This window comes from Danio rerio, chromosome 1 (genome assembly GCF_052040795.2).
Source record: "Danio rerio strain M-AB ecotype USA chromosome 1, GRCz13ab, whole genome shotgun sequence".
NCBI lineage: Eukaryota > Metazoa > Chordata > Actinopteri > Cypriniformes > Danionidae > Danio > Danio rerio.
Window position 1 is genome coordinate 54,358,972 of NC_141021.1, and position 24,488 is coordinate 54,383,459.

General features: G+C 34.8%; 1 protein-coding gene and 1 long non-coding RNA gene across 30 annotated transcripts in view; one reads left to right on the plus strand and one right to left on the minus strand.

The window, feature by feature from the left end:
- Positions 1-24,488, plus strand: part of nfixa (nuclear factor I/Xa) — a 253,724-nt gene that overhangs the window by 13,745 nt on the left and 215,491 nt on the right. For 19 of the 28 annotated variants that reach the window (XR_015475478.1, XR_015475479.1, XR_015475480.1 and 16 more), the window contains exon 1: positions 11,662-12,518. The exons of 8 other annotated variants lie outside the window; for them this stretch is intronic. Coding sequence is in view for 8 of the 20 variants with exons in the window: in XM_087235002.1 (XP_087091128.1) it covers positions 12,516-12,518 (3 nt within the window). In the remaining 12 variants the exon portion in view is untranslated. Of the gene's footprint in view, positions 1-11,479; positions 12,519-24,488 lie in introns of those variants that run through there. One more of the 28 variants, NM_001366171.1, reaches the window with a different exon arrangement.
- On the minus strand, positions 1,135-12,457 carry LOC141375087 (uncharacterized). 2 transcript variants are annotated; one of them, XR_015477026.1, is made up of 4 exons: positions 10,402-12,457; positions 10,051-10,164; positions 4,657-5,082; positions 3,511-4,517 (listed from the first exon to the last, which is right to left on the minus strand). It is a non-coding gene; the product is annotated as an uncharacterized LOC141375087 (long non-coding RNA). The 2 variants fall into 2 exon arrangements; XR_015477027.1 differs by lacking the exons at positions 3,511-4,517; positions 4,657-5,082 and adding an exon at positions 1,135-1,406.

Here is a 24,488-nt window from a genome sequence, read left to right on the forward strand (position 1 = left end):
TGTTGGGTTACTTGTGGAGATGCTGGTCCTGGTTTACAAATCACAGACAGGCCTCGGGATAAGACTGAACTTTAGCACAAATCCAGTGAAGAGTTGCAGGAGGTGCACCTGGTCTTCAGCTGGTCCAAGAGAAGCGGCTTTGTTGGCCAATCAACATCCCTTGACCAAAAGCCTAGTAGGGTTTCCTATTGGACTTTTAGATTATTGCTAGAAATAATCTTTGTGGCCAGAAAAAAGTTTTGCTAATTAAGATGCATTTGTGTCTCCAAAATCAATCTTGAAGCTTTGATTGAATGGTTGTATGACTTTAACCTCAAAGTAAAGGGATAGCTCACCCCAAAATGAAACTCTTACTCTTATATTTTAATCTCTTGAAGACAAAAAAAGATATTTAAAAAAATGTTTTGACCATTAATTTCCACAGTATTTGTTTTTCCTGCTATGGAAGTCAGTGGTTACAGATTTTCAGCATTCTTCAAAATATCTTTTTTTTGTGGTAAATGCAAGAATGAAACTCATAAAGGTTTAAAACCACTTGAGAGAGTAAATAGTGAGTACATTTTTATATTAGTGGCAACAATATTTTTAGGTTTCAGACAATATATTATTAATAGAATGACGTTTTTGTCATTCATTGTTTATAGTCATTGTGTAAATAATAAGGGTGTACAACAGAAGTGTTTTATCGGATTTTAAAAAGATAGTTCACCCCAAAGTGACAATTCTATTATTAATTACTCGCCCTCAGACCTTTGTTCATCTTCAAAACACAAAATATTTGAGATGAAATCAGAGAGCACTCTCATCCTCCGTACGTTCAAACGTTCAAAGTCCTGATAAGAAGCCAAAAACTATGTCAAAATATTCAACGCTATCTCACGGCAATTCATAACTATTTGATTTAGTGGCTAATTCGTATGAATTCATACAATCTAATTCATACAATTTAGTACGATTTGCTCATCACCAAATGACGGTTATGGTTAGGTGCCACGCCTCCTTTTGAAAATCATACATTTGGAATAAGCCATTAACTGACAAAACGTAAAATACTTGCGTTTCCTTGTGAGATCAGGCTGAAATTCCTGAGGAGGTTTGACGGAGGGTCGACTTAAGCACCCACATTTTTTTTTTAATGACTTTTATTTGACTTTGTTTTCTCTTCCGCAACAGGTTGTGTGTTTACTATATTGAATAATTAACATAAGAGTCAGCAGCTGAAGTGTCATAGTGTTCCTGTTGCTTCATGTGATTACAGTTGAACCACTGAAGTCATATGTACTGCTTTGGCGATGTTGTTAGTTCTTCTTTTTGGACCATCTCAGCACCCTCGTTACCTGATCATAGAGCTCTCGGATTTCATCTGAAATATCTTCATTTGTGTTCAGAAGATGAGCGAAGGTCTTCTGGGTTTAGAACAAACAGAGTAATAAAGAGTAGTGTGTTTGTTTGAATATGAGAGTGTATGGGTGTTTCCCAATACTGGGTTACGGCTAGAAGGGCATGCGTTGTGCAAATCTATGCTGGAATAGTTGGCTGCTGTGGAGACCCCTGTTAAATAAGGAACTAAGCTGAAGGAAAATGAATGAGTAATAAATCGCAGAATATTCCTTTTTTGGTGAACGATCCCTTTAAAATGTTAAAATATCTTTAAATTTGGGTTAACCAGAGAGATTATTTTTTTTTAAATGCTAATTTCCATGTTCTACGAAAATCCAGCATCCTGCCAGCATTGTAGAGCTTTACATGCCAAACTTTAGACCCGAAATGTGCAGTTAAAGGTTAAATGAGTGCACTATGTGGCCATGGTTTTACTATTTAATAGCAAAAACTATGCAACGAGGGGATTATTTCACTGTTTGCTCACTGGAACATGAACACTGCAATGGAAACTCTGACCTGAAATTTCAGAATGACACAAATTGAAACACTATTTTCAGACTGAGGCTTCTCGTTGAAGCGTGTTTTGGAAAATCTCCCCTGTGGTAAAAAGCAGGCCGTGTTGGGAAACAGACCCGCTAAAGATTGTTTGAATAAATGAAAGGCTTTGGAGGAAAATCTCGTAAGCCTTTTAACAGTAATAGGATGAGATTTGAGTACAAATTTCCATTATTAAAAAAAACAAGCCCATTAATCGGGAGGCTTTGTAAATTATTGTTTGATGGGCAAATGAATCCAGTAAGGCTTTTTCCTCCTGAATTACTTTCTGCATCATATTCCATCTAATAGAGGAAAAGTCTTGCTGTGTTTTGTGGTTTGCGTTTGACGAAACAACAGCCGCCATGTTGGTGCACGTTGAGGCTCGGGTCACGTACGTCCAAACCACTTTGCTTCAGACTGTTGTAGAGCAGGGTTCTGCATAAAGATAGGTTATCCGTATTGAAGTGCCCTCGCTGTGGTCTGTGGCTTTGCCAGCGTCTGTGGGCTGCCGGGCAAATCTACAGCTATCAGACCACGGGGCCCGCGGTGGTTAACTGGAGATAAACGAAGCGCTCACCACACCCCTCACTAAAATTACCACACACACAGACTCAAACGGCTGCCTGTCACCTGAGGTGATGGTGCTTTGTGTAGACAGTCAAGCGAAGGCAAAACCAAAGTGTAATCCTTTTCTCCTACGGTTTGTTTTGCCTTCAGGACAACTTTTTAGAATGTATTAATATTAGGATGTGGCTGCAATCCATTGTATTAAATGCATTAAAGCATAAATCAGTCCCTCCAGTATTTTGTAGGAACATTTATGTATTTGCGGCCTATATTTTCTCAACTCATGGCATTATTTGCTTCAGTTCTTGTACATGGTACAAAGTTTATGGGTAACACTTTCGAAAAACGATCCATCAGCTAATGTATTTTTTAACATTTTTACAATTTACTGCATTATTAAAATCTAAAGTTGAGCTTGTTAACATTAGTTGATGCACAGTGAGTAAAAGTGAACTAACATTGTTTAACTTAAATAACATTAATAACTTTAACCACAATGTAAAATGCGGTAAGTTAAGTTAACGTAGACTCAAGAAAACCGATTACGGTAAATCATATATGTTTTGAAATGAGTATGTTTTACATTATTTGTGTTGATACTGTCAAACATTTAGAGTAGTTTGGACCTTTATTTTAAGTCAATTCAACTTAAGTTAACTACATTTTTAAATAAAAATTTGAGTTAAAAAAAGTTTTTCATTATTTTTCTCATAGAAGATTGAACTTGAGAAAAATAAAAAAAATATTAAAAAAATAAAACAAAAATATTTGTTGTCTTAACTTTGTTAAATATTTTTAAGTCAATTCAACTTAAGTCAACTACATTTAAGTTTTGCAAAGTTTTAACTTTCATATTTTTATGTCAGTTTGATGTATGTTGAGATGAGTAGAAAATTTTAATTTGATTTAACTACAACAATTAAAGCAACAAGAATTTTTAGTGTGTAAATACACACTTTTTTTGTCTCATGAAAAATAAGACTAGAATTAAAACATTTTTTTAAAAAAGACATTCAAGACACATTATGTTGCTTTGATTTAATTTTTAATAGGTTAATTTAATTGAAGACTACATTAAGTTAAACAAATGTGGTTGACTTCAGTTGAATTAACCTATCAAAATAAACAAATCAACATAAAAATATTTGTTGTCCTGAATTTCTTAAAATTAAAAATAAAGTTCTAACTTAAGTCCAATCTTTTATGAGATTGAAAAAAAATTATTTAAGTTGGCTTAACTTTAATTAAATCAAATAATTTTTTCTAGTAATTTCAACCTGTTTCAATCAATATATATATTTTTTTGGGCATGGTAAGTTTATTCATCAGGGGTCCCCACAGCACAATGAACCAACTTACATCAATCAAACGCTCTAAAATTATTAAGGAAACAAGAATTATTTTTAGCGTGTGAAAATACACACTTTTTTGATCTCATGAAACTGGACAAAAAGTCAAGACAACATTTTATGCTGCTTTTTAATATATTTCAATAGGTTATTCAACTGAAGTTTCAACTATATTTTTTTAAGTTATACAAAGTTTAAATCAATATTTTAATCAGTTTGATTTATGTAAGTTGAGATGACTAGAAAAGTTCATCTGATTCAACTCAAATTCAAGGCAACAAGATTTTTTGTTACACTGAAGATACACACTTTTTCCTGTCTCATTGGCCTTTTGGAAACATTGGATTTGAGTTTGAAAAAAAATCTAAAAGAAAAATTATGACAAAATATCAAGACATATTTTTATGTTGCTTTAATTCAAATCGATTTAACTTGTCGACTACATTTTTTAAGTTATATACAGTTTAACTTTAAAAAAAAATAAAAGTAAATTATATTCATCTAAAAAAAATTAAAGCAACAATAATTTTTTATAGTGTGTAAAATGCACCTTTATCTTTCTTTTTTCAATCTCCTGAAACCTAACTTGAGTTAAAAAAAAAATCAAAAACACTGATAAAATCTGCTTTAAAGTTGTCTGCATCAGTGTTTCTCAAACACGTCGCTGGAGGACCACCAACACTGCATATTTTTGATGTCTCCTTTGTCTGTCTAAATTGTTACAGGCCTTTCAGTCTGTGTAATGAGCAGATGATCTGAATCAGGTGTGTTTGGTTAAGGAGACATGGGAAATATGCAGAGCCGGTGGTCCTTCAGGAACGTGGTTGAGAAACACTGGTCTTCGTGATGCGCTTCTCAATGCATATTACTAAATTTACAAAATGTTTTCATGGAACTTGATCTTTACATAAAATGGGAATAATTTATGGCATAAAAGATAAAAATTATCATTTTGACCAATACAATTATTGCCAAAATATACCCAGGCAGGATGGTTTTATGCTCCAGGGGTCACATATAGTTTCCATTTCACACAATACCTGCGTAATGGGGATGTCCTGCAGTGAATTATAATCTAATTTGAGCCAGGGCTGTCTTAAATCTCAAAACGTCCTCTTTTTAGATGAGAAAATGTTAAGAGCACCAGTCGATGCCAAGACTTGCATTCTTGCCACTTTGTTGCTTGGGAGTAACTGTGTTTTCCTTGGGTTTTCTGGCTCTCTTTCTCTCTTGTCGGCTTCCATTCCTCCTCAAAGTGAACAGCAGAAGTAACCGTTACAGAATACCAAGAAAAGAAGCAGAGGGGAGGAAAAAAAAGAGAGAGAGAGAGAATGTTTTGTAATTCAAAACTGCACTTAGAGAGCCAGATTAAAACAAGAGCGGAGACTCGTATATGGCAGTTTTCCTGTATCTCTCTTTCTCTCAAGATTAAAAAAGTGGTTGCACATCGGCAGCCAGCAGATGAAGTCAAGCAAGACACTTTTTGGTTTGCAGGTCTTTGCTTTCTTTGTGACCAAATTCTGTGTTTTTACTTCCTGCAGGTTTCATCAGATCAAATGTAAGACTTTTGAAGACCCTTTTAAGACTTTTTAACATTTTTTTTCCCCTTGTGTCCCGATGTTATCATAAGAAATGATGTTTAGTTGTCTTTCCTGCATATGCAATTAATTGGGGAATTTTCTAAAAATTTAAATATACAAAAAATAGAGTTTTACTGTGATGTATTGGATGGATGTCGGCCCGATTGGGTAGCTTTTTGAGTTTTTACTTTCTGCAGATTTCAATAAGTCAAATTTAAGAATTTTTAAAACCCTTTTAAGACTTATACGTGGTTAAACACTAAGATTTATTTTCATAATGTCCTGGTATTATCATGAGGAATCATATTTAATTGTCTTTTCCTGAATATGCAATTTAATTGGGAATTTGCTGGCAACCTTAAATATTAAAAATAAGGTTTTACTGTGATGCATTGTTGGTGATTGGATGGATGTCGGCCTGTTTGGGTAGCTTTTTGTGTTTTTACTTTCTGCAGGTTTCATTAAGTCAAATTTAGCACTTTTGAAGACCCTTATAAGACTTGTACGCATTTAAACACCAAGATTTTTTCCTAATGTCCCAGTATTATCATGAGAAATCATTTGTGGTTGTCTTTCCCTATTAAGCATTTTAATGAGGAATATGCTGACAACTTAAACATTAAAAATAAGGTTTTACTGTGATGCATTGTTGGTGATTGGATGGATGTCGACTTGATTGGGTAGCTTTTTTTGTTTTTACTTTCTGCATGTTTCATTAAGTCAAATTTAGGACTTTTGAAGACCCTTTTAAGACTTGTACGTGGCTAAACACCAAGATTTTCTTTTCTAATGTCCCGGTATTATCATGAGAAATCATATTTAATCGTCTTTCCCTGCAATTAATTAAGGGATTACAAGTATTTGGAGAAACTTGGCAATGTTTTTAATAATAATACCAACAACAAACAAACAAAAACAAAAAAGTATAGGGCTGCATGATATTGGAAATTTTGACAATGCAGTATTTTTTTCCCTTTGCAATATGCAGTGCTCATTATAATTAAGTGCACTACAATTTATGGATTCAGGTTAGTTTATTGCAGATAAAAAAATTGTGTGTATTAGTAGTAGGCATGGGATGATAACTGTTTTTAAGGTATACCGTTTCTACTGCCAAAATTGTCTGCTGTACTGTTCCTACAATATATGTAAGATTTTTTTTCTCTGTTTTTTTTAAGACAACAGTATCTCCAGCAGAGAAGATGTTCAAAGATATTGTTTTAAATAGTAAAGAAATCAGTGAGACTAATAAAGACTGCTGAAGTCAATAATTCATTTGAATTCATTAGGCTGACATGTTTACTGCTCCAAAATATTCTAAAAGCTCCCAGAATAAAATATATTGTGTTCAATGGTGAAAATGTTTTTTGTTTTTTACCCACACATTTAAAAACACATATTTTAGAGCAGTTATCACAATACCGTGATATTTTTATCAAAGATTATCATAATGTCAGAATCTTACTCTGGCCTATGCCTAATTAGTAGATTATTATTATTATTATTATTATTATTATTATTATTATTGTTATTAATATTATGTAATAATTGTTAATCCATTCAACTTTCCTCTCTTTAAGAAAACCAGCACTCATCTATAATTCATCATTATTATTTGTAATGTTTTCATCATGCTCTCTAAATTAAGGTTAAATAAGGCCTGAAGTTTCACTATTTTTATCAACAATTTGCTTGCAAATATGTCCAACACACTGAAAAACATAATGCAAAAGTGATGATAATTTTTCAAATAATTGTCAATTATGTCAAATAATTGTCAAAATAATAATGCAATCTATAACTGAATGTGAAAGAGGCCAGTTATTTTAAAAAGCAATACTTTTTAAAGTTTATTACATTCAGAAATAAAGGTACAGGAGCTGTCACTGGGGCAGTTTTTAAAAGATACATATTTGTACCCAAAGAATCCACATTGGTACCTCAAAGAGGCATATTAGTACCCAAATGTACCTAAAAAGTACCTTTAAGGTACAAATTTGAACCCTTCAGGTACAAATTTGTACCTTTTGAAAAGGCCCCAGTGACAGCTCCTATACCATTATTTCTAAGAGTGTATAGATTATTAACAGAGTAGTGTCATTTTTGTAAATATTTTCACAATTTAGGAAACCAATATTGTAATATTATTTTAATATTAATGTTTTCATAATATTGTCTGATATTATATTGAACTCAAAGGCCATAAGTGTCTCTCTATTTTTTACTGTTAAAATAATGATTAGGTTGTTCAATAAGATCATAACAATTGTAACAATTAAAAAGCTAACGAAATGTGTAAACGAAAGCTTTTATTAGCCTTCCACTTTAAAAAGCTATAAATTAATCAAATTTTTAAACCGTGTAATTAATTACGCAGTTTGGCCTGTTAATATTATATTTGAGGTTTAATTTTTTGTATCTACAGAATTATTTATTGTACTATAGCCATTGACTTAATTGTTTGCGGTGATAACCTTCAATATTCATATGGTATTAATAGAATTGAATGATTTAGCTGTATTATATTAGCATTATTAAATATAACGACACGATGATTGTGTATAATGGAAACCCCTAATGCTTGTAACATCGTCACTGTTTTTACAGTAAAGTCATAGTAACCTATGCTGTCATAATTCAGCGCGGTGTTGTGAAAATTCCTCGCATCTGAGCGCAGCTAAAATTTCCAGTGACCCATTTGAATAAAAACGCCTCACAGTCCGCTGCAGGTCGGGTTTCTGCACCGAGAGTTTATTACAGCTGCTGTCTTGTCTTCTGCCAGGTATTAAAACAGCGTGGTTCAGCCGGTGCTGCACTGCGGTCATATTAAGAGGCGCTGCGGTGAACAGAGACTCTCATTAACTTGCAGCGGGATTTCAGTGATGCTGAACCCGCGTCGCTCGCACTTTCTCCTGCGCTGTGCAAACGCAATTACCGGAGAGCCCGGTTCTCTCCAAAATCGACCTGGAACGCATTATTCCATCGTTAAAACTCGAGTTTACTGTTGGCTCTAATTGTCCCGTGTGAAAATAGAGCCAACGGGGATGATTTCTCAGAGAAGTTGCAGTGTTTTCAGCTCCGCTGCAATAAACGCACGTCGTGCATTTAACAGAATTGCATTATAAGATTATAAACGCACCTTTTGAGGATCAAAACTGGGCTTGAATTGTCTTTTCGGTGGCTGTTTGCAATTGCAGATTTATGTGTTCATAATATAGGTGCCATAAATATGGGTAAATCCTTTATAGGGCGTAAAAACCCCGAATAGTTAAAAAGCGGCACAATAATAGCTGCTGAAAATATTTTCGATGAGTTTATCCTAATAAAGTAAGCTATAATAAACAATGATCCTTGAATTATCTGTTATATTGCACTTTGTCTTATTATTATTATTAAGATGTTTTTGTTGAGTATTAATTTAAGTAATCAATCGAGTCACAAGTGATAATTTGTATTATTTTTAGTATTATTATTGACATTTAGTATAATTTTTTTAGTAAAATTCATTAGGCTATACTTTAAGTCTATTGGATTTATTCAGCTGATTAAATTGTTCTGTATATAATAATAATAATAATAATAATTATTATTATTATTATTATTATTAATTGAAATACACTGAATTAATGTATCATTTGGATCATCAAATGTCAAATCAGAATTTTTTTATGTGTGAAATTGCTTTACTGAATGGAAATGTATTAGAATTTTAGGCTATTAGCTGCACTGGACAATATAAGCTGATTTTATCTGAATATTGAATTAGTAAAAATCATAAGATTTATTTTGTTATTCGATATTTTCTTTTTAGTTTCGTTAAATCTATGTCTAAATGAAACTACTCTATAAAATGCAATCCATACCCGCATATTTTGTGTTCGTTAAAACATTAAATAAATGGCACTAGGGTTAAATATTTAAATCAGTTCTGTTCAAAAACAAAGCACAAAACAAAATGGTACATTATTTTTTATAAGTTATTTTTTGTTAGTAATGCATTGTTAGTGTTAAAATTAATACGTTTTTTTTCCTTTTCACAAAAAGAGAGCAGTTGTAAGATGGATAAAATTACAAAACCATAGAGTTAAATTATACGTTTTACTTTAATCATTTCGTTTAAAAAGATAAATATATAAACGATGGGGTATGGCTTTATATTAATTTATATAGGGATAAATTTTGTTTTACTGTTCATATTATTTTTTTCATTCAATATAACAGGAACAAATAATAAAAAGATCTATTATTTCATTTTTTAGTTAATTATTATTAAACATCATTGTAATTATATATTGATTTTTATTCTCATTTAGTCTTCCTCATGTTTTTATAAAGACTACACCTTATAATAATAATAATAATAATAATAATAAAGACTAAGTGAATTATCTCAGAAAATTCTAAATTTGCATGAGCATCATTCATTAAATTATTTGTAATAAACATTAAAAAGCGTACAGTACTTCCAATGTATTATAAGCTATATTAACAACAACTCTGAATACAATCTCAAATAAACTGCTTGGCTTATTATTTAATTTTTGAGTGAAGATTTATGGTAAGCCTACTAAATTTTTAGCCCATTTATTAAATAAATAATAAATTAAACTATTTAGAAATCCAGAGTTTTATACCTTATACATATTTTGTAAATTAAAGAAGAACTGCACCATGTGGCTCATATCATTCCCGTTCATGTATCCCCTTAAGAAATCTGGCCGAGGAAACATCAGAGCAGAACACTTTTCCTGGAAAATATGGGTTGTGAAATTAATCTTCCGAATAAACTATATCTATCAGAAGTTATTTAAATCACAATTTATGTCCTGCATACACGAATCTTGATCAGCACAAATCAAGGAAAATCGAAGGCTATCACATTTATAATGAGACTACTTTGCACCATCAGGGCTGAAGTTATAAAAGCCCAAATATAAACATGCTATGCAACTCTTGTTAATTCAAATAAATAAGTGATGCTGCACCTGTTGGACGGTTTCCCATCGGAAGGTTATGATGATGCACTTTCTTGTATTATTAATGGGCTGTTGCTGCTCTTTTGTGGCTTTTTAGAAGTAACACAATCTGAAGGATGGCACGAGACACCGGCACTCAGCGGGACACCGGCTGTACGGGATACCTCATGGCACTGCCTATTCACGTGTAGTACTAGCCATGCTAGCAAGAACTGAAACTGTGTCTTAAGTTGACTACTAAAATTAAGAAGTTTAGATGCAAAAACCAAAATGCCATTTGATGCTTTCTTCTACAATTATCATTTTTCGCAGACTCCTGGGTGTAGGCTCAGTGATTTTAGTTTTATAGTGGCAAACATGTTCTCTTCTTTGCCTTTAAGTAAAATAACTGAACATAAACCCATGAGGCTGAAAAAGATGCTTATTTTAGGAGAAAAATTCAGACGGGATTTAGAGGTTTTTGCATCTGAACTTTTCACACTATAAACAATTATATGATCAATTAGCCCTGACAGCACATGTTTTTAGGTAATTGTAGCTTATTAAACTTAAGATTAAGTTAATCATGTTCTAACTTAATTTTATAAGTAAGCTGTTTTAAGTCCGTATAACATAATATAAGTTTAATGGACTCATAAGGTTTATTTGATTCAGCTTAAAAATTTAAGGCAAACTGAATTTTTTACAGAGTAGAGTTTTAACATTTTACCCGCCAAATTGGAAATATGTCCAGATAGAATTATTCGTCACTCATTCCAAGCAACGTTCGAATTTTCGAAAAAGTTCTTAGAACTATTTTATAATAAATAGCTTAAACCTATAGCCATCAAATCTAGATGGTAACCATCAACAGCTGCTGGATATTTTTAAATGTAGCTGACATAATACCCTACATTCTCATTATTTTTGACGTTATCAAACATAAATCGCAAAAATCGTGTTTTGTTTAAACGTCTTGTAATAAATAATCGAGTCAAACAACTGCGCTAGGGGCGCCAAAAGACAATTTGGACCGCGCGAACCGAACTTCAGCAAATTGCGTCCAGATATTACAAACAGAAACTCTTCTTAAAATGTCGACCCCCCCCCTGAATCTCACTGAACAATCAGTGCGCCGATCACCAGACAGGCGAGCTCGAACTCTTGGTTATTTCTGTGCGTTCGCACTTTTGCTCGTGCTCTATTTCAGTTGTTTTTTTCCACCCTGTATGTGTGTGTGTGTACAGTCTGTCTTGGTGTTCAGTAATCCGCGCCGTCCATGATTTTCCCACAGCCCTTACTAATGCCCCAAAGCTGCAGCTGCCACACCGGCCGGCCTCGGAGCGCCACACGCTGCCAGTTGCTACATTGATCAATAATTTACCAGTTCGACGCCTCCCCGACCCGCTTACCCCGGGTCGACCGAGGCGATAAGCGATATTTACTCACGCGGAGGGGACGTTTACTCATCCCGTGCCTTTTAAACGCAGCGTCAGTATAAGCTTTTAGCCAACAAGCAAGATCCCTCCGGTGCTTCTACGGATTAGACTGTCGCAATGTGCACTGCCCGTGTTAGTGACTGACTGACTTGACTGCGACGGCATTTGAGGACGCCTCTCGCGTTCGTCTGTCCGGTAACAGCGGGGGTCCCGTTATGGTGCGGACAGTCGGTGGATCGAAAAAGGGAGATGCAGTCAAGACGAACAGGAACTGACTTGAGGACATAAAGACGAGGAAAATCACTCACTGTCGCGCAGAACATCTTCAGGCGAGCAGTACACCGGAGAATTTTTACCGAGCTTGTGAATTTCCCCGGTCGGCGCTGACAGCGGGGCTCGGTCTCTCGGTTGATGACAGCGGGAGAAACACTATTTTGTTGACGGAACAGTTCGGGTTATACGAGCAGTGGTCGATAATCCATCGTTCCGGAGAAAGCTGTACTCTTTTCTTTTCTGTTTAACGTTTTTTTATTCAGACGGAAGAAACTCTGGGAAACAGCCCGACTTGTTGAGTTCTTTTTTCGCTTCCGGTATCACCGAAGAAACCGACTGGTGCGCCCGCTCCCTCTCCTCTTTTTTTGGACGCTGAAGGTTTTAAAGAAAAATGGGTCTTTGAGGAGAGCTGGCAAATTCCCCTGAACTACAATGGTACGTGCTATGAGAATCAATATCTTTCCCACTGTTTTCAGAAATCTTCGCCAACACATTTCAGATGTCTAAGGAGAGTTGTTTAGAAATAAAAAAAAGCACAACTCATCGCTGAGGGATAAAAGTATAACCTATTTTCCAAATCTTAGCAGCTAATATCAATAAAGCAGAGAATATCTGTTATAAAAATGCGTGTAGCTATTTGGATAAAGCATCAATAGCACTATATTTTGTATAGCACGTGTAAAAAGCAATTACTTAAAGTGAGTAAACACATTGCCTTAGAAGAGACAAGTTGATTTTACTTAAATGTAAAGTATTTCTCTTGCAACTTAACTCATGTAACTTATTTTTTATATTTACGCACAGCTCATTTATCTATAATAATATATAGGCAGTGCTTACTCAATTTTCAAAAGTAAAGTTAACTCACTTTTTACAGTGTAATAATTATTATTATTATCATTATTATTACAACTACTACACTTATATCCCGGTTACCTTAAATTTTTAGGCTAAATCAAATTAACTTTATGAGTCCATTGAACTTATATTATGTTTAACTGACCTTAAAACAGCTTACTTAACTTATAAAATTAAGTTAGAACATAATTATCTTAGTTTAATGAGTTACAATGACCTAAAAACAGTCTTTCAGGACTATTGATCATATAGTTTTTTTCAGTATAGGCAACATCCACAAATATAAAAAATGAGTAATAAGCTAAGATGAGCATATAGTTATATATAATCATATAATCTGTCAGTCTTTAAAAGTCTACATTCAATAATGCAGCAGGTCATTTGTTCAAAGCTATATGTTGTTTTGCTAGTTTTATAATATTTTAAAGCTGTACTTGAATATTAACCTTTATCGAAAAGCCATCATCCTATAAAAAGCAGCAGCTCTGAAACAATCAGCAAATCAGGTGTATAAATACCAAAATTTAGTCACACATCATGTTGCAATACCATATCTGCCTTATTGATTTTTAAAGACAGTTGATTTATTTTTTGGCATTAAAAGTTTCAAGACAAATAGACTCAGGGTTCAGGGTTTTCTCGCTAGATTTTTATTTAGGGGGTTAGCATGTACACTAAAATAAATATATGATCAATTAGTCCTGACAGCACATGTTTACTTTAAGTTGATCAAGTTCCAACTTAATTTTATAAGTTACGCAAGCTGTTTTAAGTCAGTTTAAGATAATATAAGTTCAATGGACTCATAAGGTTAATTTAATTCATCTTAAAAATTTAAGGCAACCGGGTTTTTAGTGTAGTTGTAGTAGTAATAATAATAATGATACAGTGTAGTGTGTACAGTGTGTATACAAGATATTTTAGACAAAATGTTTTCATCTTCAAAAAAATATAAAGGTTGCAAAATGAATAAGCCAGAATGAATTTGTTGAGGTAAAGCAACAATATGATTAAACGAAAATTACATTGTTTTCATGCACAAAAAGTGATAGTTTAAACAACACTGTAAAAAAAAAACCTATTTGCCTTAAATTAAGCTAAATTAAATCAACCTTTCAAGTCCATGGAACTTATGTTAATCTGACTTAAAACAGCTTGTGCAGCTCATACAATTAAGTTAGAAGATGATTAACTGAGTCTAATATGACTTAAAACATATGCTGTCAGGACTAATTGATTATTTTTTACAGTGCACGATTGCTTTCTTGACAGAGTTTCTGCCGCAAACACTACATAATATATGCAAGAGGAATGCTTAAGATCTTCTTCTTTAAATCTGTATAATTACAGAGTGTGAGAAAGAAACTCAGCTTTGAATTGAGTTTCGAGCATTGGGCAACTTAATTTCCAGTTATTTGTTAGTCGAGCACTTATACGCTCTAGTAATTGTGTCTGAATAAATATTTGCACGGCAAGCACATCAGGCAGTGTGTTTAGATAGGGAATTTTGCGCTTTAAGTCAGACCTTAAATGCGAGATTGACAGGCCTTTGCAGGCTGTAAGGGGCTGGATCTGAATATGAAACGCCACATTTGCCTGCAGCAAGCATTTTTTCATCATGACAAATCTTTTCAAAGCCATGAACATCCTCTTCACCCAAGCACACCTGTGCGATCGAAGCAATAAAAGAAAATGCAAAGCCGTTCCTCCCCGTCAACGAGGTCAGGCACTCAAGACAGATTAAAGTGTCTGGACGGCGGGAAACTTGCTCACATTAAGCAAAAAAAGAGCTCACAGACTTAGTTATGGAGGCAGTGAATTCCAGAAACGTCTTTTCTAGATTGACTGGTTGTCTGCATGCCAGGGTTGCCATGGATGCAGTGCCCTGCAGTGATTGGTGGACTGCTGCATGAACTTGTTTCTGGGTGTAAACTTCTCATGGGAGGACGTTTTGTGTTTGTGGCATCTGTGTTGGCACATGAGATGCCATAACGCAAAGCCACCTACATGCACGTTTATTCAGCCCATTCAACAGTGGTGTAAAGTAACAAATTATAAATACTCCAATTACTGTAATTGAGTAGTTTTTCCCCCTTAGCAATTGTAATTTACTAAGTAGTTTTAAAAATGTGTATTTTACTTTCTCTTGAGTACATTTTTTAGTGCAGTATTGGTACTTTTACTTCACTACTTTCTTTACCTGCAGTCACTACTTCATTTCTTTCTTAGCTATGGTGGTTGGCTAAAGTAGAAAAATCAGTCCTGTGATTCCTGTCCAATCAAATAGCACATAGAAAGTAAATTGCACGATACTGAATAACCTCAAGACATTTATAAATGCAGCAAACCGTTTGAAGGCATTAAAATGTCCAGGAAGATGTCCAAAATCCTTACACACATTGACCCAGAGACTGCGTGTCACTGATGAGAAAATGAAGGATGTTTGCTCTATGATGACTGAAATCATCAAACAGCCTTAAACAATCACTAAATGGAACGAAGGAAGAATGGAAGGAAGGGCCGAACTAATGATAGAAGGAAAGATTCAGGGAAGGCCTGAACAAACTAGGAAGAAATTAATTAATGAACAAAGTACCTAATGAAGGAAGGAACAAAATATGAATATGAGGAACGAAGGAAGGACCAAATGAATGAAGGATGCAAAGAAGGGCTGATGTAGGGAAGTAAGGAACAAACAAATAAACTTATGAATACATGAACAAAGGACCAAATTAAGGAAGGAACAATACATGAATGACCGAATGAATGAAGGAAGGACCGAATGAAGGAAGGATTCAAGGAAGGACTGAACAAACTATGGAAGGAAGGAACGAATGAATTAAAAAAAGACCTAAAAAGGAAGGAACGAAATATGAAAGAACAAACAAATGAGGGAATGACCGAATAAAGGGAGGAACAAAGGAAGGACCGAATGAAGGAAGGATTCAAGAAAGGACTGAACAAACTAAGGTAGGAACTAACAAACAAACAAATTAATAAACAGTGGACCTAATGAAGGAAGGAACAAAAAAAGATTGAACAAACGAATAAATGAGCAAACGAATGAAGGAAGAAAAGAAGGAAGGACCCAAGAAAGCACTAAACAAACTAAGGAAGGAAGGAAGGAACGAACAAGTAAATGAATGAACAAAGGACCTAATGAAGAAAGGAACAAAATACAAATGAACGAATGAAGGGATGAATGAAGAAAGGACCAAATAAATGACGGATTCAAGGAAGGACTGAACAAATTATGGAGCGAATGAATGAATGAACAAAGGACCTAATGAAGGAAGGAACAAAATATGAACGAATGAATGAGCGAACAAATGAAGAGAGGAACGTAGAGGGACCAAATGAATGAAGGATTTAAGGAAAGAATGAACAAACTAAGCAAGGAGGGAATGAACAAATGCATGAATAAAAAAGGACCTAATGAAGGAACAAAATATGAACGAACAAACGAATGAATGAGCGAACAAATGAAGAGAGGAACGAAGAAAGGACCAAATGAATCAAGGAAGGATTCAAGGAAGAACTGAAGAAACGAAAGAAAGGAATGAACAAACAAATGAGCGAATGAATGAATGAACAAAGGACCTAATGAAGGAAGGAACGAAATATGAATGAGTGAACGAATGAAGGGAGAAATGAAGGACTAAATGAATGAAGCATTCAAGGAAGGACTGAACAAATGAAGGACAGAACGAACGAATGAGTGAACAAAGGACCTAATGAAGAAAGAAACAAAATATGAACGAACGAATCAATGAGTGAACGAATGAAAGGAGGAATGAAGGAAGGAACAAATTCAAGGAAGGACTGAAACTATGAAAGGAAGGCACGAATGAATAAACAATGGACCTAATGAAGAAGGGAACAAAATATAAACAAACAAATGAATAAATGAAGGGAGGAACGAAGAAGGGATCAAATGAAGGAAGGATTCAAGGAAGGACTGAACAAACTAAAGAAGGAAGGAATGAACGAATGAATGAACAAATGACTAAATAAAGAAAGGAACAAAATATGAACAAATGAATGGGCGAACGACAGAAGAGAGGAACCAAGGAAGGAACGAACAAATGAAGGGACGAACAAACAATTGAATAAAAGAAGCGAAAAGGAGCGAACAAATATAGGAAGATCACTAAATGCTCTACAGAATGTTACGTTTACACATCCCTGCACAAACTGCATGTAAACGCATTAGCCTTTCACAGCGCAATATTCACTACTTTTAAAAGGTCTACTTTCTACTGGTACTTTGAGTAATATTTACAACAGACACTTTTACACTGCTTACACTATATTTTCGGACAATTTATGGTACTTTTACTCGAGTATGATTTTCAGTACTCTTTCCACCACTGCTATTCAACATGCGCAAACTCCTAGATACACCTGGAGCACTCCTGAACACCAATCGAGGAAAGATGAGATCAGAGGTGCCGGGTGCAAACTGGGTTTGGCACGGGCCAGAAAAACTCATGTCAAAACCCCAAACAGAGCTTTAATAATTAGCAGCCTGTCGTTCATTCCAGATTCTCTCTATCGGTCTGTCTCTCCGCTTCTCCTTCTGCTATTGCCTCTGAGATGCTGGTGTGAAAAATCACATTTTTCCAACAGTTCTCCCCGAGGTGCTACTGGCAGACACACAGAGAAAGGACGCTTCATCCTTTTTATATAGCACTCCTTCTCTCTTTTTTTTTCCTCTCCATCTCTCCATCTCTCTTTCTTTGATGCGGTTGCCATAGAGGACAGGTTTATATGCTGGCTGATTTGGCTCAGAGTTGGTGGCTAGTAAATCATAATAATGATAAAAACAATGGTGCTAATAGTAATTGCTGTGTCGTTTGGAGACAAACACACACACACACACAAAAAAAACAAAGAATAACGAGTGAAAATCAGTGAGACCTGTGCTGATTGTTCTCAAGCCAGCTGGTTTTTCAGTGTGTGGAGAACTGCCAGGTGTGTGTGTGTGTTTATGAGTGGGAATATTGTGTGTAAAGTTAGCTGGTACATATGTTAGCCTGTGTTTGAGTGAATGGATAACAGCATTGATGTGGATATGAGTTATTATGTGTGTCTTTTGGAGCTGTGTGGAAGAGCTGAGTGTTTTTTTTTGTAAGCAAACGCTAGATGAGGTATTACCATTGCTCTTATTTCAAATCCCTTAAATATTAAACTTTGGTATGTATTTTCCGGCGTGTTGGGGAAAAAGATGTACTGTTTTACTGTATTTACTGTAGTATACTTAAAATGTGGAATTAGAATGGAGTATTTACTGTAGTATACTTTAAAATGTGGAACTGGAATGGAGTATTTACTGTATACTTTTAAAATGTGAAAGTGGAATTGAGTATTTACTGTAGTATACTTTAAAATGTGGAACTGGAATGGAGTATTTACTGTATGTGGAACTGGAATGGAGTATTTACTGTAGTATACTTTAAAATGTGAAAGTGGAATGGAGTATTTACTGTATGTGGAACTGGAATGGAGTATTTACTGTAGTATACATTAAAATGTGGAACTGGAATGGAGTATTTACTGTATACTTTTAAAATGTGAAAGTGGAAAGGAGTATTTACTGTAGTATACTTTAACATGTGGAACTGGAATGGAGTATTTACTGTATGTGGAACTGGAATGGAGTATTTACTGTAGTATACTTTAAAATGTGGAAGTGGAATGGAGTATTTACTGTAGTATACTTTAAAATGTGGAATTATAATGAAGTATTTACTGTAGTATACTTTAAAATGTTGAAGTGGAATGTAGTATTTACTGTAGTATACTTTTAAAATGTGAAAGTGGAATGGAGTATTTACTGTATACTTTAAAATGTGGAAGTGGAATGGAGTATTTACTGTAGTATACTTTAAAATGTGGAACTGGAATGGAGTATTTACTGTATGTGGAACTGGAATGGAGTATTTACTGTAGTATACTTTAAAATGTGGAAGTGGAATGGAGTATTTACTGTAGTATACTTTAAAATGTGGAATTATAATAAAGTATTTACTGTAGTATACTTTAAAATGTTGAAGTGGAATGGAGTATTTACTGTAGTATACTTTTAAAATGTGAAAGTGGAATGGAGTATTTACTGTATACTTTAAAATGTGGAAGTGGAATGGAGTATTTACTGTAGTATACTTTAAAATGTGGAACTGGAATGGAGTTTATGCACATGGACTTCATCTAGCCAGCCTCAGTGCTTCCAGTGCATGACTTTCCATTATAAAATTGCAGTGTTTAATGTTTGATTTCTTAAAAAAAAATCATTGATCTTCACTGCCTGATAGATATACGATATAGAGTGTGTCTTAGACTGGACAAGAAGCACTGCGTTAAACTTCATTTTCCTCTGCCATGTCTTTAAAATATGATGGTGTTTATTTAATCACAGTATTTTCAATGGAGTTTCTGCGCTCGCCTGCTGATCCTGCACAGTCTCGTTTTATGCTTGAATAAATTCTTTTTAACTGTCTATTTAACTGAATGTATTTTAATTACATTACTACACTGATGCTGTAAATGAACCTTATGAAACTGAAAATAGTCACATTAAGCTTTTACCGGAGGTTGGCAGAAAAACACTAGCTGTCCATGTACCCCATTCAATCTTGAAATAAAAAGTTACTGTTTAGTCGAAGTTGTAATATTCAATTGTTTATTCTGTTGTTATCATTACAGCAGCTTAATATTGAAACGTCATTTTCTTTAAATAAGAGGTAATAACTAAATTATCTTGATTACTCAGAAAATTGAGCTGTGGATTATGTTCAATTACGATTTGTAATTTGACTTTTGATTTGGATTAACTTGTTCATTTTTTGATGAATCAACTTAATTATAATTTATATATGTATTATATTTTTTCTGGAACAGATTGTACTTAACTTTTTATTTGGGTTGAATGTAACAGCTTACTAGGTGGCACGGTGGCTTAGTGGTTAGCACTGTTGCCTCACTGTCGCTAATTCGAGTCCCATTTGGCATTTTTCTGTGGAGTTTGCATTTTCCCCCCTTGTTGGTGTGGATTTCCTCAAGGTGCTCCGGTTTCCCTCCCGGTCCAAAGACATGCGCTATAAGTGAATTGATTAAAATTTAAATGGTTGTAGTGTATGAGTGTGTGTGAATGTGACTGTGTTCCCAGCACTGGGTTGCGAATGCAAGGGCATCCGCTGCGTAAAACCTATTCTGGAATAGTAGGCGGTTCATTCCACTGTGGTAACTTCTGTAATAGACACTAAGCCGAAGGAAATTGAATGAATGAATGTAACAGCTTCTATCAATCAAGACTAAGCCAAAGGAAAGCGAGTGAGCGAGAATAAAATTGTCTTGATAACTTGGAAGGTTAGCCATTTGATTCAGTCAGTGGGAATTACTCTTTAGTTTTGAGTACTCGATGTAAAATGTGTGTTTATTCTATAAATGCATATAGGTTTCTGTAAGGCATTGTGGGTTTTGGTTTGTCTGTTTTTACTAAATATTATTCGCACTGGTGCCTCTTGTAATAAATCAAATTAAAATGTGGTCATTATTTATTCACTGTCATGATGTTTAAAGCTTGTTAGACTTATTTTTTATACAAAGAGGACATTATAGTGTCAGCTAATGGGGTCCTAAGATGTATGGAAAAACATGAGATGACCAAATTTATATTTTTGAGTGAACTATGCCTTTACACGACCACCAAGAAAACATCAAGTGCAAAGCATCACATCAGCCAACATTAGCCCGGACAATCTCCAGTGGTGGGGAAAGTGACTTTAAAAAGTAATGCCTTACAATATTGAGTTACTTCCCAAAAAAGTAACTAGTTGCGCTACTTAGTTACTTTTTATGGAATGTATTGCTTCACGTTACTTTTGTTTCAGCAAATTTTGATTTAGTTTCAGTCTTAGTCTTTTGACTAAAATTCCATTATAGTTTGTCATATTTTAGTCTTCTGAATCATTTTAGTTTTAGTCTAGTTTTAGTCGCCTAAATTTCATAAGGTTCTAGTCGACTAAATCTCCTCTGCTCTTATGATGATGTAATCGCATCCCGTCACTACTGAAGATCAGTTAATTTTCAAATGTGTGCATGTGCACCGTGCATCACACACCAAGATTTATTCTGATTGGATATTTGTCAAAAAACATCCCCCAATCACATTCTCCTCTCAATTTTATTAGTCTACAAAAATGTCAGTATGTTTTTATAATAGTTGTAGTCATCATCACTTTTTATTTCAATTTTTATTTAGTTTTCGTCTACTTTTCAAACTTGATCATCTCAAAATAAGCCACAGGGAGCAAATTTTCTCATTGAGAGTGTGATTTAACGTGATTACACTCATTTTAATTCAGTAAACTATTTTTTAAAGTGTTTTAATTAATCTAAAAAAAGTAACTCGACTTAAATTTTTAAAAATAACTCAAATATTATTACTTGATTTTATGAATTAATTTACTCGTTACTTAGAAAGTAATATTATTACATAACTCATGTTACTTGTAATGCGTTACCCCCAATACTGTGATGAGGACATTACAGTGCAAGACAATGGGGTCCAATTTTTTTTTTGGAAAAACATGAGATGACCAGACCAGACAATCTCCAATGTTGGGGAAAGTGACTTTAGAAAGTAATGCAATACAATATTGAGTTACTCCCCAAAGTAACTAGTTGCGTTAGTTACTTTTTATGAAATGTAATCTGTTACATTACTTTTGCGTTACTTTTTTATACCTGCCTGAGGCTTCATCTCTTTCAGAACTTGAGTGTTTTACTTTTTTTAGATAAAGGAGCTCTGCATTTACAGCACGCTGTATAACCTACACCTTCATTTACCTTTCAAAAAAACAAATTTATTAACTCCTAAGAACTTCCTGGCGCCATACATGCCGTATATACAGATTGATAAAAATTGAAAGCAATGTGTTTGCTCAAATATTGTTAAGTAATGCGTTACTTTACTCGTTACTTTAAAAAAAATAATATTAATACGTAAATCGCATTACTTCTAATGCGTTACCCCTAACACTGCAAAGAAGACATTACAGTGTAAGACAATGGGGTCCAATGTTTGTTTGGAAAAACATGAGATGACCAAATTGATATTTTTGGGTGAACTATGTCTTTACACGACAACCCAGAACACATTAACAACTGCAAAGCAATACACTGACCAACATTAGTGCAGACAATCACCTGAAAGTGTACAGTTTACAGGTAAGAGCTTATATACAGGCTATTTTTTCAAAGAACATCAACTCAACCAATGGCATAAGATCAGGGGTGGGGCTAACAGTTGATCCAAACAATAGGCACTGTGGGTTTAAAAGTAGTCGAAACACTCATTAATTCTGCAGTTCTGTTTGACGCTGAAATTACACACTTCACTCTTAAACTACAGACCACAAAAGTGTGTGTGTGAGAAACTTCTGATTTCAGGAATTTAACCACTTACGCATGCCACTAAACCACAAACATATTGCCATATGCCTCAAATCCCATATACACATTTCTCTCTCTCTCTCTCTCTCTCTCTCTCTCCCATTAGGACCTATGGAGGAAGCCCCTCGTTTGATTCCCTTATTCCCACCAATTAAACATTTTAAACAAAGAGCGCTATTTATCGGTGAGAGCGCGGAAACTTGTCGTAATTAACACATTTACATACATCTCCATTGACTCCAATTAGGTCAGAGGCTCCCAGAGCCGCTTTGAAATGTCCCTCTTTTCTCTGTGCGCTTCGCCTCTAAAATGTTAATTAAGAAGAGGCTTGAGATTCTGGCTGAGGGCTGGCCATATGGACCCTGCATATGCTCCATATGCATACAGCCCATATATAATTAATAGCTCGCTGCAGAAAAAATAGGAGCTTTTTTGGAGGCCGAGGTTCCTCCTCTCGAAAATAAGCATAATAGCGAAAGTCTGAGTTCCTCCAGGCGCCAACCTAGACTTCTGCTCTCCATCTGTGGACAAGACAAATGAACGGATGATCTCAGCGCCGCGAAACACGCTCGGCTTGAGTTTGTTCAGCTGCTTTGTGAGGCCTGCTCTCGCTGACGGCTTTAATTTGCCGGTTTATCTTAAGAGCTGAGGATCGAGTCAGTTCAATTAAGAGAAATCGAGTGAGCCGGTGGGAAGGGTTTCTGCTTGGAGATTTCATTGATTTCCTGGAAAATGAGAGTCATCAATACTCTGAAACTAAACAGACGTGAACGCTTGAGTCAATCGATACCTCAAATCCACATAAGGAGAACGTTTATATCTGCAGTCGCTGCTTAAAACCTTACAGTTCCCAGCTAACTATTTTATGTTTAATAGACGTCTAAACGGAGACAGCTTGGCTAAAACAAGGCTAAACTTGGGCTGTCAGTGAAAATCTAATAGACATCTAAGAATAGCCCAAATAGACAGATCAGACCGACTTTATATGTGTAGTCATTCATTTCTGCACTGTAAAAAAAATTGACCTTAATTTCACAGTAAAGTAAAAAAATACGTAATTTTACGTTTTATTTCCGGCAGCTGGGAGTTCGAATCCAGAGTGATGCAGCTATAGATGTTCTTGTAATGTGTTTAAACATTGGTTGACATGAACATGAATGAACAAATATGTCTTGTTTGGTTGGTTCAGATCATGCTTCGGTGCAGTTTCAAAACACTTGCACTTCGAGATTTCAACACTGAGTCAGTTTCACTTCAGTCATTCCTAATTGGAAGCACTTTATTTTGAGGGTCCGTTTGTCGAATTTAAGTTACATTGCATCTACATGCCAACTAATGATCTTCAGATTATAAGTAGACTCTTAGGTTGGGGTTGCTTCGACACTGAAACAGTCAAAGCAAATTTGTCGAAGCTTGGAAACGTTTCGAAACCCGTCTCTACAGTGACACCTAGTGGTCATTCTTTATGTATAGCTCTGGAAAAGCTTCAGCAAAGAAACAGTTGAGCAAATTGAGGTATTAGAGTTGAGGTGTCAAGTGATTTATTGAAGCGGTGAGAGTTCCAGACTAGCATGCGGAGATAATGGGTTCAAATGGTTCGAATCCAGAGTGATGCAGCTATAGATGTTCTTGTAATGTGTTTAAACATTGGTTGACATGAACATGAATGAATAAATATGTCTTGTTTTGGTCATAAAAAGGTTACATTATTAAAATACATCAAGTCATAATATCAGAGTGTTTGTACAAGTCGGGATTCGAACACAGGCCATTTGTAATACAGTTACTCTGTGCACACGCTTGGTCCACTAGGCTACATGAAAAAGTACTTTTTTTTTTTAGACCGAGTCGCCAGATCTCAAAGCACTTCTGAAATGACTGATACTTTGAATCGCTTTAGTCACATGACCTGGGTGCTTCGAATCAACTTAGTCACGTGACCTGGGTAGTTCAGATCATGCTTCGGTGCAGTTTCAAAACACTTGCACTTCGAGATTTCGACACTGAGTCTCACTTTAGCCATTCCTAATTGGAAGCACTTTATTTTGATGGTCCGTTTGTCGAATTTAAGTTACATTGCATCTACATGCC